This window comes from Chelonoidis abingdonii, chromosome 4 (assembly GCF_003597395.2).
Source record: "Chelonoidis abingdonii isolate Lonesome George chromosome 4, CheloAbing_2.0, whole genome shotgun sequence".
Lineage (NCBI taxonomy): Eukaryota > Metazoa > Chordata > Testudines > Testudinidae > Chelonoidis > Chelonoidis abingdonii.
The window spans coordinates 31110828-31129952 of NC_133772.1; the positions used below are offsets into that span (position 1 = coordinate 31110828).

The 19125-nt window shown below is 47.2% G+C and overlaps 1 protein-coding gene across 1 annotated transcript in view; it reads right to left on the reverse strand.

Moving 5' to 3' along the window:
- Window positions 1-19125, reverse strand: part of LOC142046740 (uncharacterized) — a 437635-nt gene extending 418510 nt beyond the window's left edge. Inside the window, exons 1-2 of the mRNA XM_075065006.1 lie at window positions 18047-19125; window positions 14550-17864 (exon numbers count right to left, since the gene is read on the reverse strand). Of these exons, the coding sequence (XP_074921107.1) occupies window positions 17862-17864; window positions 18047-18907 (864 nt within the window). The 5' untranslated portion in view covers window positions 18908-19125 and the 3' untranslated portion in view covers window positions 14550-17861. The remainder of the gene's footprint in view (window positions 1-14549; window positions 17865-18046) is intronic.

Genomic DNA, 19125 nt, shown 5'->3' on the forward strand with positions numbered 1-19125 from the left:
TTCGGCGGTGGGTCCATCACTCGTCCAGGTCTTCAGCGTGCTTGTAAGAACGCTGCCCAAGTGTTCGCCGAAGACCCCAGAGTAGTAATTGCGAAGGCCCGCTCTACGAAGTGCCAATTGAAGACACTGGGAGAAGTGAAGATCCGCAGTCTGAAAGTTGCCTGAAGACCAAAGTGCCCCAGGGTGAGTAAAATTAAAAGGCGCCTCTAGCCAGGGAAGAGTCTACTAACACCTGGGCGCGGGCCTCTTAGCGTATGGGGCCCGATTCGGACGGAATTGGTGAATAGGCTCCTAAAGCCGGCCGCTGCCAGGTGGGGCTCTGGGGAGGCAGGAGAGATTTTGTGATAAAATTCCATTCAACATCTCCTTTGATCCAAGCCGAGGGACATCTCAGCTTTCTCCACATACACCTGCCAGCACCAAATTAGGGCATGTTCTCACACTGCCCAGCAGACCCCAGTGAGGACTGATGTACTGGAGATAGTTGGAAAAGGGGACTGTCTGAATTGACAAAGGTACAGGGGATATGAACAATCTACGCCAAACATCATAACCGCAGAAACATCTAACCATGCCTCTAATCCTGAGAGGAAATGGTCAGGAATTTCTTTGGCTGTATTCAGCCATGCTCACTACAGAGTGTCACGCAGTGAGCTTGTGCTGGGGAAGCTGGTTGCACGCAAAACAATTGGAAATAGACCCTTCTAGTGAGAACAGAACCATAGCTGCACGAAAAGTCCCTGTGTTATACTGACGTTGTGGCTTGAGGGTCTTAGGGAGCTGGGTGTATGACAAGCCATAGTTTTTTCTGTTGGAGGTTTGATTCTTGCCAAGGGAAGGCTGGTGTGTGGTGTCTTCTATGGCTTGTACTTTCAGTGATGCAGGTTCTCTATCCCATGTTCTGATGGGATACTCTAGCAAGATGCCAGCTGCTTTTTCAACTGCATGTGAGACTGTTTGTGTTGGGGCAAAGGGACAGTGTGTGTGTTGAGGTAGGTAGGACGGATCATATTTATCCCACTTGAAAGAGGGAGAAGCTATGGCTGATGAAAAAAGAATTGCTTGTCTTAGGTCACACAGTCTGGCAGTCAAGTGGCACAGAGTTGGAATGACCACAAGAGCCCTGGATTTCAGAAATTAACCTTCAGATCTTGAATTTCATACAACTGAATGACCTGAATAAGTGCTCTTCAGATGAGCTCCAGACAACAACAGTGCACAGATAATTATTGACAGCATAGTATTTGAGGAGAACTGCAATGTTAGAGAGAATTCATGAACTGCTCAGAGACCACAGCAGAGAAGCACAGAAAATTCGATCAACATATAACTGTTATGACTTATTTATTTGGTCTATAAAAGAGAACAACAAGGACTTGAGACTCCCTCCTGTCAATAACCTGCCTCAGCCAGATCAAGGTAGAAGACTTGAGTGAGGGAGCTAAGTCGGTTCTCATGAGAGGCCCAAAGGATGGCCCCATTTCACTGGTGCGGGACAACTAGCCCAGCACTATTCAGCCCCCACAATTTTGGGGACCTCCACAGTGGGACTGCAGAGCACTCCCGTGCACACACACACACACACACCCCATATCCCCTACGTTGGGATGGGACAGCGGACAAGGAGCGAGTGAGGGTTAGGAGGAAAAGAGAAACAAAAGGACAACCCTAAAATGTTCCCAGTGATTCTAAGACTAATCCAGGTTGTGGAATAAATTTGCCTCCTTAATGTCATGTATTCATGCGGTAGAATTCAGCTGTCACCTGATGGCATCAGACTAGAACAGTCAAACCACGAGGAGGCCTCTTACCTCTAACAGGGTGGCTCTTTTCTAGTAAATCAGGAAAGGAAAGGAGAAAACTCGAAGAAGGTCTCTCCTGGCCGGCTTATGTACGTGACCCGATATTCTTCAGTCCTCAAAAGAGAGACCTGGAGAAGGAGACTTGTCGAAGCCAAAAGCACAGTGTGGTTCTGAGGTTTCTCTGTCCGCTCACCCCTATCCTGCCTGGTGATGTCAGCATCTCTACTGTTTGAGGGTACCCCTCCCCACCACCTTTCACCAATTTAGTCTGTAAGCCTCCCTGCAAAAGGAGTCTTATGTGCAGTGGTCATTGTCACACCCTCTTGTTGCTGGTGCTAATGTCTTTGTCCTGCCAGGCACTTTGGAGGTTTGAGCTACTCCCTGTGGATCATCCCCACTAAGGAGGCGTTGTCTAGCGAAGCAAATCGGCTAGACAGGGAAACATCAGACCTGTTCCCAATGCTACACCATTTTTCAGAATATAGATCCAACTTTATGTCCAGAAACAGACCTTAGAACATCTAATCTGACCCCCTGATATCACAAGGCTCACTGTATACACATACACCTCTTGGGGGCAACACATTTCCAGAAAGGATTCTAGTCTTCATTAAATGACACAAGAGATGGAGATCATCATTTCTCTGGTCGCTTCTTGCCTGTGGTGATCATCCTGGTCGTTGAATTATTGTGCTTGTTGTAATAGGAATTTGTCTCTTTCACCTCCAGCCAATTGGATTTGTTATGCCTTTCTCTCTGCTGATTAAAGAGCCCTTTAATAGCATCTTTTCTCTCCTTAAGCGCACTTCAAACACTTCAAAATGAAACATCACACTTTCAATCTTCTTTTGATAAGCTATTGCAGGCTGCAGCTCTTTTCAATAGCTTCACTAGAAGGCAGTTTTCTCCTGCCCTCGAACATTGGTGGCTCTTTGTCCTGCCCTAGCTCAATTTCATACATCTTTTCAAATTGATGGACACCAAAACTAGGAGGCAAGCATTTCAATTCAGTATCACTGATGCATGTCACCTCCTGTGATGATATTGACTGAATCTGTCAATGTAACAATGAATACATCATCTGCGACCCATTGTTGTACTAATTTGCATAGCTCAATATTGTGTGGAAGTAGAGCAATTAGTCGAGGCATACTGTAACCTAATAACGTGAGATTTGTAGAAGCGACGTATGTGTGAGGCGATGGGAATAAGAACTGTTGTGAAGATGTTGTCTGCTACGCTTGTTTCATATAATGAGGAATGTAGACTAGCATCTAACATAGAATGATTAGAAAAATAGTAAAGATGACTTTGTAGTTAAACAAAATGCAGCTGTTTGCTTATTATTGCATGTAACAAATAGGTATAACATGCGTAAATTGTTTATACCTGAAGAGAGAGCTGCCTGGGATTGGGGCAACCCCTGTGTCCTAGGGCACTCTCTCCCTATAAGCAAACTGCTTGAGAAAATAAATGGATCTGACTTGCTCGTACCAAACAAATAAGTGAGACTCTGTTTATCTCTGACATTATGGCGCTGTCTCCGGATGGCAACGCTCACGAGAACACAGGCAGCTGCTACGGATTGCTTCCCTTCAACCCAATGGCAACCTAAAGAGATGGTATGAGACCTTTTGAAATCTCTATTGGGTTATCGATGGACTGTCCGTGGGCCGCTTGTCCTCAGTGTAGCTTACGCCTTCTAAACTTATTGACTGTGCGCAAGTCATTCAGATGCAAAGCGGTGCTGGAGAAAGACGGTTACTCACCTTTGTAACTGTTGTTCTTCGAGATTGTGTTGCGCCATCATCCATTCCAGTTTAGTGGCATCAAGCCGCGTGTGCACGGGATTCAGATGAAGATTTTACCTTAGTCAACTCCCGGCGTGCTGGGCAGGTCGCCCCCTAGAGTGGCGCCCACAAATGGCGCCTGATATATACCCTGCTGGCCTGCCTGCTCTGAGTTCCTTCTTGCGTGCGTCTCTGTAAGTGGGGAGAGCGCGGTGTGCGAATGGATAATCGAGCCAACACTCTCGCAAAAAACAACGCAGTTACAAAGGTCGACTACCGTCTTCTTCTTTGGTGGTTGCTCTTATCCATTCAGTTAGGTTGATTCCCAAGCCCTTACCTAGGCGGGTGGGGTTGGAGTGAGGCGCAGTTGTGTAGCATCGGCAATGCCGAGGCTGCTGTCAATCTCGGGACTGCTGGACCAGGTGCAGTGGGAGCAAATAGGTTGGACAGGAGGATCCAAGGTCGCTGCCCGACAGAATTCTTCTGGATGGGCACTGTGGCAAAGGAAACCGCGATGAGGCTTGAGCCCTGGAGAAGTGCGCAGTTATGGCCCGGAGGGCTATGGGCAAAGTCATAACGGCCCGGTATGCAGGACGTCACCACGAGAGAGATTCTCTGAGATGAGATCGGGTCAACCCTTTAAACACGCTCACTCCGCCACAGAGAGTTGGGGGTTTCTGCAGGAAAGGCTTGGTTTGCGCTCTAGTTAAAAAGGCGGACGTCTAATGAGTTGTAGCTGTTGCTCCTGCGAGATTGAAATAGGGGTTTGGGAGAAACAGGTAGAAGATCTTCCTGGTTGCGTGGAAAGGGCCGGACGACAAACCTTGGAGGGAAAAGGTGTGCGTGCGTGCTCACATGTACTTGTTCCGTGGAATAGCCGATGACGGGGATCCACCGTAGGACCAGAGCTCTGACACCATAACTTGCGGAGGTGATGGCTACCAGGAAAGCAGTCTTCCAGGAGAGCATAGAGGAGGAAGCAAGTGGCCAATGGTTTCTGAATGGAAGGGGACAATGAGTTCTGGCCAGAACCAAGGTTCAGTCCAGGTGGGGTCGGGCGGCGAATTCTTGGGGTATAGACCGCTCCAGACCCTTAAGGAACCAGTCACCATGTGTGAGAAAATCAGCCCGAGGCGGCACATAGCCTCCTGAGTGGCAAGTTGGGAGGATGGCCACCAAATGAACCCTTAAGATGACACCGCCAGGCCCTGCTTGCTTGAAGGACCAGCAGGTAGTCAAGTATATAGAAGAGGAGCCTCGGGGGGAGGAGTATTCGCGTTCCGGCACCAGCACGTAAAACCTTCCATTTGGCCGAATACTTCGCTCTAATGGGTGAAGGCTTCGCTGCTCCCGGAGCAACCTGCTGCATGCGGGGTAAGCAACGACATTTCCAAGACAGGTCAGCAACTCTTAGGAGCCACCCCGTGAGGGATGCAGCGGACTGAAGGTCTGGGTGATGCTAGCCTTGCCGTGTCCTGAGTCGCTCCAGGTCCAGGTAAGAGGCAGGGGGACAGGGTCGGGCCATGGACTAAGTCCGCAACATGGAGTACCAATGTTGTTGGGGCCACGCTGACCTATCATTGATCAAAGCGTGCCCTGTCCTAGCGCACGTTCAGTATAGGACCTTGTGGACGAGCGGAATGTGTGGAAGAGCGTAGAACGGTGCCATCGTTCCGGAGATAAGGATAGCGTCCGCTTACCGAACTGGTTAAGAGACCCTGAAAAGGAGCAGAAAATCTGGCATTTCCTGTTTCCAAGCGGGACGTCGAAGAGGTCCATCCGGGGACATCCACCACAACGCGATAAGAGGCGACGCTCCGACGCGAATGGACACACGGGGAAAGAGGATCTGTCAGATGATCTGCTAGCGTTGTTCCGAGCCCCTGGAGAAAGATTGCGATGAGAGTGCAAAGTGGAGTGGGCCTAATGCAGAAGTCCCAGAGTCTCAAGTGTCTCCTGACACAGGGGAGAAAGACCCGATGCCCGCCCTGCTTGTTTATATAGTACATGGTGTTGTGTTGTCGCGAATATACCGACACAGCGGCCTTGAAGAGTGGTGGAACAGAACGTTGGACAATGCAAGGGATCACCTACAACTCCCGGACATTGATGTGTGGATGTGCCAGCTCGTGAGGGGACCACGGCCTTGGGTCCGCAGGGCCCGAGTAATGGGCCCCCCAGGCCTAGGTCGAGCTCCAATTTCAGGACACCGAGGCGGGGCGGATGGAATGGGAGCCCCGTACAACACCCACGGACTGATCCGCGGACCACTGTTAGGGAGAGCTCAAAACATCTTGGCGGAACAGTGACAATCATGTGACAAAGGGATCTGTTGGACGCGTACTTAGTGCATGAGCCAGGACTGGAGCGGCCTTATGGCGGATGCTGTGCATCCGTGACAAACAGTGCAGGCCACATGCTAGCCAAGAGAGTTCAAGGCAAGTGCGTCTGAGGTGACAAGGGCGCTGCCTGCAGCCTTCGTTTAGTATGGCTGTCAGGTTTGGGATGACCTCGATTTAGTGGGAAGAACGGTCTCTGGCCAGAGTGGGAGTCCAGGATGGCCCGATAACTCATCCTCCTGAGCTGGGGATTAGTGTTGACTTTTCCGACATTTTGAGATTAGGCCTAGGCTCACGAAAATGGCTTTTGGACCCTGTGGAGCGTGGCTGAGGAGACTTGTGTCTCGAGGGATCCCGGATCACCAGATTGTCGAGGTAATGGATATTACGTGACATAAGCGACTGCGGCGGATAGGCGACGATACAGCCATACAACTTGGTGAAATCAACTCTCGAACGGCCTGGAGAGGCGCCGATACGGGAAGGACCGCAAATTGAGAAAGTGTCCGTGGTTGACCCGAACTGAAGAACCTCCTGTGTGGCTGTCATAAATAGCTAGCTAAGGTTAATGCTTTCTTTGTACCTGTAAAGGGTTAACAAAGGGACACAACACCTGACCGAGAGGGACATTCATGGAAACTGGATTTTTCAAAGTCAGGGAGGGAATTGTTTGGGGTCTGAAGTCTTTTTTTTTCTGTCTCTCAGCATTAGATGGTTCTTCTATCTTCTATCTTCTGTTGATCCCAAATTGAGTAAGTACACGTAGAAACAATATAGGCTCTTTATGTTGATTTTTGGTCTGTATTACATTCTTGTAGCTTGCTGAATGTTTCAGACTGGATATCTGTTTTGAATCAGAACTGTTTATTCATATTTCTTCTGAATAAGCAATAGCCCTGTAATTGTCAACTTGATGGCAGAGAATTACTATCTTTATGTTCCTTTTTTCTTCTCTTTTTTGAATTAAAAGTTGTTCTTTTTAAAGACTTGTTTAAGTTTATCCTAGCTATGGTTTTGATATGTAATAACCAAGAACAAAAGCATTTTACTGTGTGTGTTTGCTGGGTTACTTGATTCCCAATTGGAAATTCTATTGTTTAACAGCAAGACCCTTGATGTAGCACCTATAATTGCCTCCTTGCTTAAATGCGCAAGCCACCAAGCAGCAGAAAAAAAATTTCTCTCTGGCTATTTAAAAACAAACCTTTCTCTATCTGCTAAAACACTTAGCAGGGAATAAAGAAAAAATAATATTTGCCTACTAAAGGCTCCAGGATTCTTCGGATTCCATCTCTGCCACCATATCATAAGCCATCTTTCCAAATCTGGACCTTAGCGTCCAAGAATTTAGGTGCTAGCATGAACCTCCAAGCTTGAATTTACCAGCTTGGATCTTATATCCTGCCACCAAGACACGAATAAAGCGCTGCCTGCGCGCTCTGGTCCCCCAAACTTTCCCTGAGGGCCTTCAGAACCCCAGAAGCTCTAGTCTACAGCAAAGGAATAACCCCACTTCCTTCCCCTCTCTCTCCCCCCAACTTTCCTCTCTGGCTAACACTGGCATACTGATGCACATCTTCTTTAATCATTACCAGAAGCATGTCTCCTCTATTCCACAAAGAGACAACTACCAAAATACGGAAACAGAATGCATTCTCCTCTCTCCCCTCCCACAAAATTCCTGGTGCTGCAGAAGCTTACCCTCCATAGATCTAACACACAAAAGAGAATCCCTACCCTTCGTTCCAGCCTAACCCAGAGAGAAAACTCAAACAAGTCTTAAAAAGAAACTTTTATAAAGATAAGAAAACAAGACATAAGAAGTAATTTCTGCATCAATGACAATACAGGGGTCTATTGTATAAGAAATATAATAGAATAACAGTCTGATTCAAAAGATATCCAATTTGAAACATTCCAGCAGCTACACACAATGTAAAATACTTTAACCAAAACAACATTAATAAGCCTATATTATTTTTCTACTTACTTACAATTCGCGAAACAGAAGATTAGAAGATAGAAAACCTCTCATCAGCTGGAGACAGTAAAAAAGAGAACTCAGACCCCAAAATTCCTCCCTGACTTTGAAAACAGTTTTCCTGATTGGTATTCTGGATCAGGTTATTGGTTCCCTTTGTTAAACTTACGGTAATAAGAAACATTAACCCTTAGCTATGTATCTAATGATAGGGGCGGAAGAATGGCTTATAAAATGGAAGTAGATCTTGCATGTCGAGGCTGGCGAAAACCATCTGCAGGATCCAGGGATGGATAATGGTCCTCCAAGTGATACCATACGGACACAATTCGAACCTCTGTACCAGTATACTTGATTGAAGTTCCCTGCAGTCTGGAGATAGCCTGAAGACCTCCCTCTTCTTGGCGATCAGGAAATAGCGGGATGAAAACTCCTTGCCCCGTTGCTCTCGGAACCTACCTATCATACATAAGATAGCTAAGGGGTTAATGTTTCTTTTACCTGAAAGAGGGTTAACAAAGGGAACTCAAACACCTGACAGGACCAACTCAGGAAAACGATTTAAAAAAGACTTAAAGGAGGGAAATTCTGTGGGTCTTCTTTGTCTTCGGATCGACTGCGTCTTTGCTCTGTCTCTCCCAGCGTAGGAGAAGCTTCTTTCCGCATCTTCAATCTTCTGTTCCAACTTTTAAGTACAGGTAGAGAAAACCCTATAGGCTTTTATGTTGTTTGGGTGTATTATTACATGTGTTGTACTTTGCTGAATAGCTTTCAAATTGGATATCTTTTTGAATCAGACTGTATATTCATTTTTTTTTTAAGCAATTGATCCTGTATTATTGTCATCTTGATACAGAGAAATTTTGATTCTTGTTCTATTCTCTTTTTAATTAAGTTTTCTTTAAGACTTGTTTGAGTTTTCCTCTCTGGGTAGGCTAAGAACAAGGGAGTTGAATTCATCTTTTGCTGTTCAGAATCTAGCGAGGATCAAGCTCTTTGCAGGACCATAGGGTTATTTGTGGAGCGCGGGAAAGGAGATAGATACAGTTTCTGTTTTCCTATATTACTTTGGGGTTGGCCTCTTTGTTTTTATGGAATTTATGAGGAGAAATATGCTTCTGGGTTATATTTGATGTAATGAGATTGTCATCAATCCTCAAAGACTACCAGAGAGGAAAAGTCTGGGTGGAGAAGGGGAGGGGAATGGAAGTGATGTATTTCCCTTGCCGGTAAGACTCAGAGCTTCTGGGTCTCCTGGGGTCCCTCAGGGAAAGTTGAGGGACCAGACGAGACAGGCGCTGCTAATTCTCGTCTGTGTGCAGCGAGATTAAGATCCCCCAAAAAAAACTGGTTTTATTATAAGCTGGAGGTTCAGCTAAGCACGCCAGGACTTACGCAAGTTCCACGATTTTGTGGAGAAGGCTTATGATACCTCTCTCTATGGTCTCTTTGACGAGGGAAGCGACTTGACACTCCCCGCGGAGAGATAGGTTTGCTGCGGAGGAGGTCTGAAGAGGCCGATGGGAGGGAGGTGAAACAAACATGTGCAGTGTATCCAAGTTCCAACGTATGCATAAGACCCAAGCTGGTCCGATTAGCTCGGGCACCCCAGGGAGGAGAAGAAATGAAAGACGGTTGGAAAAGTGAGGGGACGGATCTTGCGGAGAACTGGTTACATCGCCCTCGGCGCATGCTTCAAAAATGAAGGTTTGGGCCCGAGGAAGGCTTGGGGGCCCTCTGGGTTCTAGTCCCTCTACATGTTGCCCTGATGTTGTCTACGGCGGCCATTTCTGTTACACGCCTGTGCGAAGTCCTGCTACTTTCGGGGTTGGGTCAGTTTTAGCGTGCCTAGGTTGTGTCTAATTAGAGGCAACGGTGTGTTGGAGATATGGGACGGATAGGGCCTCTATCGCGCTGCCGGTTGGCACGAGCGTGCTGCTTCCCCACCTGGTATTTACGTTTGTTATTCTTCATTGATAGATTGTCCAAGCGTCGCATAACTTGTACCCTTGTCTTTTGCTTTGACAGCCTAGGGTCAGTTCTTGTCAGAAAACATTGGCCCTGGCCTTCAATGGGAGATCCCTGGATTGGTACATTGATGGAGGAAGCGCCACGAGACCTGTAGCCGAGAAATGGCAGCGCATAAAGTAACGTCTAGAGCGTCGATGTCGGGCAGCGAATCGTGCGCGTCCAGAGAGGGTCTTTGGCAGGACAGTTCTGGCAGACCTTTCTTCCCTCTCAAGGATCACAGAGACATTGCCTGAACGCTCTTGTGGAAGGGAACTCCTAAAATTGTCTTGCTGCCGCCAAGGTGTTAGTAACTGTAGCGGCTTAAGGAGAGCCTGTGTGATTGGGCATCGAAGCTGTGAGGCGTCCCGCAGAGGAGACCTTTCTGGCCGGCAGGTCCAGCGTCCTCCCTTCCTTTGAGCTTTGGGGCGGGGGCCTTGCTGACCATGGGCGCTCCTCATTTCGTTTACGGGATTGGAGCGACGAGGGACACAGGGGGAGGGCATGAACTATAGATACTCATACCTTTGAGGGTACGATGTACTTGGTTTCCATTCTGCGTGCTCGTTAGGGGAATGGATGGTCCGTGAGACTGCCAGTATTGGTCAGTAGGCATTTGAGCCTGATGGTCCTGGATAAAAGGAAGGGGCCGAGCTTTACGTGGGTGTATCTTGCAGACATTTGCTCACTAAACCGGATCCTCAAGAATCTGACACTCCTCGGCCTGTGGTCATGGGTTTGCACCATGCGCCTGAGGAGGTCCTGATGCCTCCTAGTTCAAGCGGAGGGCGGCTGGTGCATGTTGTTCCAGCCACATGCTCATCCAGGAGGATGAATGAGGAGAGCCGGCAGGAGTTGATCTGCGGGAGGGCTCTGCCTGGAGCACCGCGTCCGACTCGGGGGGAGGTTCTAGGTTTCCTGAGCTGAGGACAACCTCTCCTTCTGTGATGTAGAGGGAGGAGGAGGACGGGAAACTGTGGCCTCCGGAGCCCTGTGCTCAGAGGCAGTGGAACGCTGGGGAATCTGCTGAGGGCCTTGGGTTTGATGGTACACCCAAGGTGTCCAGAATCCCCACTGCTGCGGTCCATGCTCCTGAGGTTGGGGATCATGGAGAAGAGCAGCAGGCCCATCAGTGTCCAGAGCATACGCGCTGTCTGCCTGTGAGGAGACAGACGACTGGCGGGATGGCCAGGGAGGTGCCGAACGGGACTGATATGGGTCCCGCACTCCTGATGGCGGAGACCTCCTCGGTGCCGGAGATCGGTGCCAGGAGTCATAATGGCGCCGCAATTGAGACCGGGACCTGCCACCAGCTCGATGCCGGGAGGTCGACCGGGATCTGGAACACCAACGGTGGGAGCGGCTCCTCTAGTCCTGGTGCCGGTAGCGATGGCTCGAGCCGGAGCAGTGCCGGGAGTATCGGGACGGGCGTGAGGAGGACCTGCGCCGCGAGTACAACCGGTACCACCTCGGTGAGCGGTGCCGGGACTGCGAGCGGTGCCTGGATCGAGACCTCCCACGGGACCAGGAACGGTGCCGGGACTGCGACGGAGATCGGTGCCGCCTCGGTGAATCCAGAGACAGTGCTCTCATGGCTACACGCTTTCCCTTAGACTGCAGAACCCGCACTGGAGGCACCGGGGATTGAGGCAAGGGGTATATATCAGGCACCATGGTGGCGCCATTCTAGGGGGCGACCTGCCTGTCCGCCGGAGTTGCTAGGGTAAAAAACCTTCTGACGAACGTGCAAGTGCGGCGCGCACACCTGACTGGAATGGATATGAGCAATCACTCGAAGAAGAACTGTTTTACCGCCCCAACAAGGTTAGTTTGAAGAGGTGCTGGGGACTTAGTTTTGCCACCCCCAGTAAGGTAGTTGTATGCGGTGCTGGGGAACTGTTAGTTTGGCCACCCCCAATAATGTTAATGCATAAGGGAAACGCATTAGGTATGCACCGGTGCTGAGGGGGTTTTACCACCTGAAGAGGGGTTGTTATCACTTCATAAGGGAAAGCGTATTGAGTCTGGGCACAAGGTACAGCTGCATCGTGGTATTTAGAATAGAGGCCTTGGTGTGTATGTGTGTATACACAGTGTGAATGAGAGTTGCCAGAAGCCGCCCAGAGTATTTTGCGAAGCAATAACTCGTGACCAAAAATATTCTAAAGCAAGCCCAGTAACTCCACCTAGAGGATCTGTAAAAGATCCAACCCACAGTGGGCTGACTCAGCCTGGCATCGTCCGGCGAGGAAGCTACTTGCGGCCAGGAGTGTGTGAACCCATCTTCCCTCCCGCTTTTCTCTCCGTGTGCCACTCCCGTGTGAGTGCCCTGTAGTGTGAAATTCTTAGTTTATTAGCCGCTAGTGAACAGGGTGTTTTCCCTGTGTGGGATTAAAAAAATGGGTGGGGGACAGTCTAAGCATTTCCGCTCACCCCCTAAGGGTGCCCCAGCATATTACATGTATGTACATTATGGTCCTAAAACCTGCAAATATTTAAAAAATTAAAATCTTTAGAAGCATAAAAATCTCCAACATAAGGAATGTAACACAAGCCTGTTCTTAGGGGTAAACCATTATTTTTTGTCAAGGTCCAAAATTGTTGGTCAAGGTCTAGTTGAGGTCCAGAGTCCAGCGTAAATAATAATAAAAAATAACAATAATGATGATAATAATAAGTAAATAAAAAGATTTTGGGGTCCATTCAAAAGCAATTTGGCCCACTGTCTGCCTATTGATTACCCCGCATTGAGTCTGAGAGGTGATTTATCTCCACTCTCTTGGATTAAGAGCTGGTTAGTTTTACCCTGGGTATCCCACCAGGCTGACCAAGCATGTTATCAATGGTGACACTAGGATTGAAGGATATCGTATTAAAAAACCTGTAAATAAAGATGTGGTCTGAAACGTGAGCGTTCTGTAATGAGAGGCTGATTCCCCCAGTTGAGTTCCGAATGCTCTGCTAGAAATGTCCCTGGGACCCCAGCCCTCCCCAGCAGGAGTGAAAGGAGAAACCCCCAGCCTGCACGTAGCTCCAGGCTGATTCATCAGGGGTGAGGGGAATTGATTTCTTCACTGCCCAGAAGGCAGCCAGGGCAGTTCTCTGGGGATCAGGTGCCCAGCCTGACCCAGCTGCTTCATTGCCCCTGAAGCTCTGCAGGCTTTGACTGTCCCTGAGGCCAGGTTCAAGGAGCTTTCCTGGTATTGCTGGAAGGGCAGGAATATCCCACTCTGAGGGCCTGAGTTCAGCCATCAGGAAAGGCAGCAGCTTTGCTCCCTCCTTCTAGACAGAGCTCCAAGGCCGTGGTTCTCAGCCAGCGGTCTGGAGCCCCTGGGGGGCAGTGAGCTGGTTTCGGGGTGGGAGAAATAATACCAGAAAGCAGGGCTGGTGTTCGACTAACTGGGGTTCAGGTCAGAAATCTGAGCCATTCCACCTGGGACTGAAGCCAAAGCAACTTAACTTCACGGGAGCCCTGTGGGCACTGCACAATTACTCTGCTGGCTACCCCCTAACGACAGCCCTGGCTTTTAATCTACTGGACATGCAGAAAAACAGTTGTTGCTGTGGCACAGGTGGGCTGTAGAGTTTTTATACCATGTTGGGGGGGCCTTAGAAAGAAAAGATTGGGAACCCCTGCTCTAGGGAATCCTAGTCACACCTTGACAGAATAGAAAGGCCAGCACAAAAAACAGAGAGAGGAACAATAAAATACTAAAATGACAACGGCTGGAACTCTCCATTTCTCTCAGTCTTGGCATTGATGGGTACTAAGAGCTGTAGCTACATTTGAGGAACCAGGCGATCGGACAGCTGGCTCAGCCCCCATACTAGTAACTTTCTCACGTTACAGTGAGATGGGTCAAAATTGGAATTGATGTCATGACTCGCTTTCCCAGAGGGGATCAATCTGTCTAAGGCTATGTCTACACTTCAAACACTGGAAATATTCTTCTGATAACCTAACACTGTCTATAGTGGGGCTCAGGTCACATTAACTACTTCTCTCAGTGGAGAGGACTTTTCACACCCCTGAGAGATGTGGCTATGCCAACCAGCTTTTTCAGCACAGATCAGCCCTTTAAAGATGGCTTTATTGACCAGAAAGGCAATGGACTTCAGCCTTTTCCTTCATATTGATGGTTGATGATTGCAGCTTTTTTTTTCTACCTGCTGGACACATTGTCCTATGACTTTTCAAGATTAGCCATCATTTCCTGTAGGACTAACAAAACAAAAAACAAGACAACTTTTCAGCTTTCCAAAAATAATTCAGATTATCACAGAATTAGTTTTCTTACTCTTTAACCGATAACTTCACTTATATTTTCATTTTTAATAGGTAACAAAAACATATTAAATGATCACAAATTCTTGTCATATATGTTAGTTTTCTTTTAATGCCCATGCCAACAACTGAACCTTGGCTCAAGTTGTCGGTTTGTCCAATCACTTCTGTGAGTTCATATCTCTCAGGATCTTCTGCCATGTGTGTTGGTAGGAGTCTCCAGTGTGGAATGTTTGCATCATGAGGAAAAAATACCTCTTTTTCACTTGTTAATCTTTCAAAGTAGGAGAAGTAGAGGAGAAATGATGTAAATGCATAAAACACAAGTTAAACTGCCTTGTCTACACTAAAGACATTTATCAGTAAAAGTATATTGCGCAGCTGGTGTGAAAAATCCACACAGCTGAGCAACACAGTTACAAGCCCTAACCCCCTGTATAGATAGCGCTACATCAGCAGAAGAGCTTCTCCTGCCAACATAGCTGCCGCCACTTGCAGAACCTGGACTTAACCAAGTTCGACTGCAGAGATCTCCTCCCATTGGCTTGAGAGAGTCTGTAATAGCAGTGTTACAGCAGCACAGCTACATTGGTGCACCTGTGCCAAGATCAGTTTTATTGTGTAGCCACAGGATCAGACACAAAACCATGGAATCAGAACTCAACATGTGTGTATCCGGAAGTCTGAAATTGGAGCCTGACACATTCATTGCCTCATTGGTTATCATCATTTTACAGCCTGAAAGTCCTTGTTACCCAATCAGGCAGCCAGTTTGGGATCCACAGGGAAGGAACTCCTATGAAGCACTCTCTCTTTGGATCAATGGTGAAGGATGGATTGTTCTCAATCTAACCCTGGTATCCTCTGAACCGTCATCAGTGACAGAACTAGGAAGTGGAGTGGTACAAACAATTTTCCTTGGGGGTCATTGGACTCCATAGCTTCCTTTACTGGGGATGGAAACCAGAACTGAGTGTGGACTCTTCCAACCTCAGTTCTTTCCAAATCCTTGGCCTTAGTTAGGGTAAATTTACACTTCTCTGAAGTGGAATCCTTTAAAAAAAAACCACTCAAAATTTCAGCAGTGTTAGTGAGGAATGGCTTCCCAAAACATGCCCAGCTTTTCTTTAATTTGGTGGCACAGATGCAGGCAAGGGACTGGATACAGGCCTGGAACAGAATCTCTGTTAGTTACTAGAACAGGAGTTTCTATTAAAAATAATTATTTTTTCTGCAGCTATTAGATTTACAAAACTAATTTCATTTTATACACATTTTTAGCATCCACAAAGGATAAATTCAACAAAAAGCCCACTTCTAGTTCCTCAACATCTGTGTCATGAAAGACATCTCCCATAATATAGGATTAGCTAGGAGAGAGCTTCTGTAGGACCTGGGTTACACATGCTCTGGGAATCAAATACATGGGTTTTTTGCTTAGTTCAAAATCACTTATCATGGAATTCTCTCCCTAGATCATCTGAGACAATATCGACTTAAACAATTGAACTACACTGTGATCATATGCACTTCCTGCAGTTAGTTGACGTTCTGCTGTTGTTCACCATTTCTGAGTGGAGATTTTAAATCACTGTTGTTTCTTTGTTAGCATGTCCACTAAATTGGAAAGTACTCTCCTGTTGACAGAACTGCTCTTGAACTTTCTCCGTGTCATCATGGAGGGAAGGGGAAAAAGCAAAGCTGAAGTGAGAAATGATAACTTTAGCAAATGTCCATTTATCTTACATTCTCCAATAAATCTGAGTTACATCCTATCAAACTGAACTAATATCCAACTGGGTGACCAAACAGCCTTCAGGAAAGATAGAAACCCACATCATAGAGAGATACAATACATGACAATGAAAGTGTCAAGTCAAATCCCAGAGCAGGTTATATCTGATTATTCAGAATCAGGACAAGAGATTCTCCCATCACATTCTCCTCTGATCCATTCAAACCTGCTTCACTCAGCACTGTTTCAATAGTCAATTACGTTATTTACAAAATTTCTAGTATCCCAGCATTGCCATAATGGGGGACAAAACCACTAACTTTGCCAGAAGTGGCTTTACCCAAAGATGGAACCTGAGATTTAAACTCCCAGTGATCACAGTGTTTGGGATCCATTTAAATTTCCCATCCAGGTCTTTGACACTTTCCTCTCCAGTCATAGAGACGCTGATATAGGATTAAAGAAGTCAAAGCATCATCTCCAAGCACACACAGCTGAGAACTGTTCCTCACAGGACACTTTGAGAAGTGGATGGATAGAATGTGATGAAGATAAACTCTGCATGGCACAGACAAAAGGTAACAGTTCTGCAGTGATGGGGAGACTCAGAGATTCCCTCCTTCCCCATCTCCTTCCAGTGTCATACAGGCCGAAATTACACTTTTCTTCCTGCCCCTGCTCTTCTTCATTTACATATAATTTGAAAAATTCCCATTATATCTGCTCTTCAGCACAATCCAGAGCAACATGAGAACAACTGGCAATGATACAATCTGTATCACTGATGACTAACAATAACTTTGAAATAGAAGGAATAGTATAAATGTGATGCTCCCTGGTTCCTGATAGGAAGGGCACACTCGAATTACTCATGGGATAATGGAGTTGATAGAAAGGACAAATGAGTCCACCTCACAACAGGGTAAACTGCAAAAGGCAAAAATGGGCCATTCATCTGGTCAAACTGAGGGATAACCATGCTGCAAACAGCTGAAACAGCTTTAAAAAGTAACTACGTCGGAAGCAGGAAAATTATTAAAGAAAAAGAAGTATTGATAGCCCTAGAGGTTTTTATGGTGTTCATCTCCCTTACAGATTGTCTGATGACTAACATGGGCTAAGTGCCAACAGAAGGTATTCCCACACTCACTGCATTTATGGGGTCTCTCACTGGTGTGGCTTTTCTGATGTTTAGAAAGGGGCCTGAGCTGCTACGTGAGTTTTTCCCACACTCACTGCATTCATAGGGCCTATTTCTCCCCTGTGGATCTCTGATGCGTAATAGCGGTGTGAACTGCGACTGAAGGTTTTCCCACACTCACTGCATTCATAAGGCCTCTCCCCTGTGTGGATTCTCTCTGATGCCTAATAAAGGTGTGAACAGCGACGAAGGTTTTCCACACTCATTGCATTCATAAGGGCCTCTCCCCTGTGTGGATTACCTGATGTTGAGCAAGGGCTGAACTGTGCAGTGAAGCATTTTCTACACACACTGCATTCATAGGGTTGGGCCTCTCCCCTGTGTGGATTCTCTTGATGTTTAGAAGGCCTGACCGCTAGTGAGCTTTTCCCACACACATTGCATTCACCGGTTAGGGCCTCCCCTGTGTGGATTCTCTGATGTTGATAAAGGCCTGAGGTGCTAGTGAAGCTCTTTTCCCACAAATCACTGCATTCATAGGTCCTTCCCCTGTGTGGATTCTGATGTGATAGAGGCCTGAGCTGACATAATGAAGCTTTTCCCACAATCACTGCATGTCATAGGGCCTCTCCCCTGTGTGGATTCTCTGATGGATAAGATGGTTTGAGCTGTGATTGAAAGTTTTCCCACGCTCACTTGGCATTCGCTAGGGCCTCTCCCTGTGTGGATTCTCTGCATGTCTAAGAAAGCGCTGAGCTGCTAGTGAAGCTTTTCCCACATTTCACTGCATCATAGGGCCTCTCCCCTGTGTGGATTCTCTGATGTTGATCTAGAAAGGCCTGAGCTGGTGTCTAGTGAAGCTTTTCCCACGCCTCTCACTGCATTCGTAGGCCTCTCCCTGTGAGTGGATTCTCTGATGTCTAGAAAGCGCGAGCTGCTACGTGATTTTAGCTTCCCACATTTCACTGCATTCATAGGGCCTCCTCCCTGTGTGGATTCTCTGTGTTGATAAAGGCCTGAGGTGCTAGTGAAGCTTTTCCCACAATCACTGCATTCATAGGCCTCTCCCCTGTGTGGATTCTCTGATGTTGATAAGGGCCTGAGGTTGCTAGTGAAGCTTTTCCCACAATCACTGCATTCATAGGGCCTCTCCCCTGTGTGAATTCTCTGATGTTTAGAAAGGCCTGAATTGCTAGCGAAGCTTTTCCTACACTCACAGCATTCATAGGGCCTCTCCCCTGTGTGGATTCTCCGATGCCTAATAAGGACTGAGCTGCGACTGAATTTTACCCCACACTCACTGCATTCATAGGGCCTCTCCCCTGTGTGGATTCTCTGATGTTGATAAAGGCCTGAGCTGCTAGTGAAGCTTTTCCCACATTCACTGCATTCATATGGCCTCCTCTCCCCTGTGTGGATTCTCTGATGTTGATAAAGGCCTGATCTGCTAGATAAGCATTTTCCACACTCACTGCATTCATAGGTCCTCTCCCCTGTGTGGATTCTCTGATGCTTTATAAGGATGGAGTAATTACACGCATTTTTTCTACACTTAGTGCGCGTATTTTTTCTCTTTCCGCTCAGGATTTCCTGGTGTGTTGTGGTTTCCTTGAAGTCCTTCTGAGTTTCCTGACAGGAAATACAGTTACCCATTTTCTCCCCTGGCTGCTTTCCCTGCTCTTTTTCTGGTCTGTGCTGAATCTCACTGGATTTTTCCTGCTTATGACTCCAGGACACATTCCTTTCCGACCTTTGTGATAATTCTCTGTGTTTATCCACTTGCTCAACATTTTCCTGCTGAGAATTCTTCTCTTTCTCACACACCATTGCGTCACCTGCTGTGATAGAGATAGAAACCTCAAACAGGGATGGAAAGAGGAAGGCCAAACCAATATAAGTACCGGAGAAAGGTCAAATAAAAATCAGGAACTGAACTCCCCCAAATAGGAGAGAGGAGGGGATCAATTCGGCCTTCACATCCCATCCAAATTCACAGGGGGAAGGGAGGAAGCTACTGCCTGGTGTCTGCTAGGGTCTACAGGAAG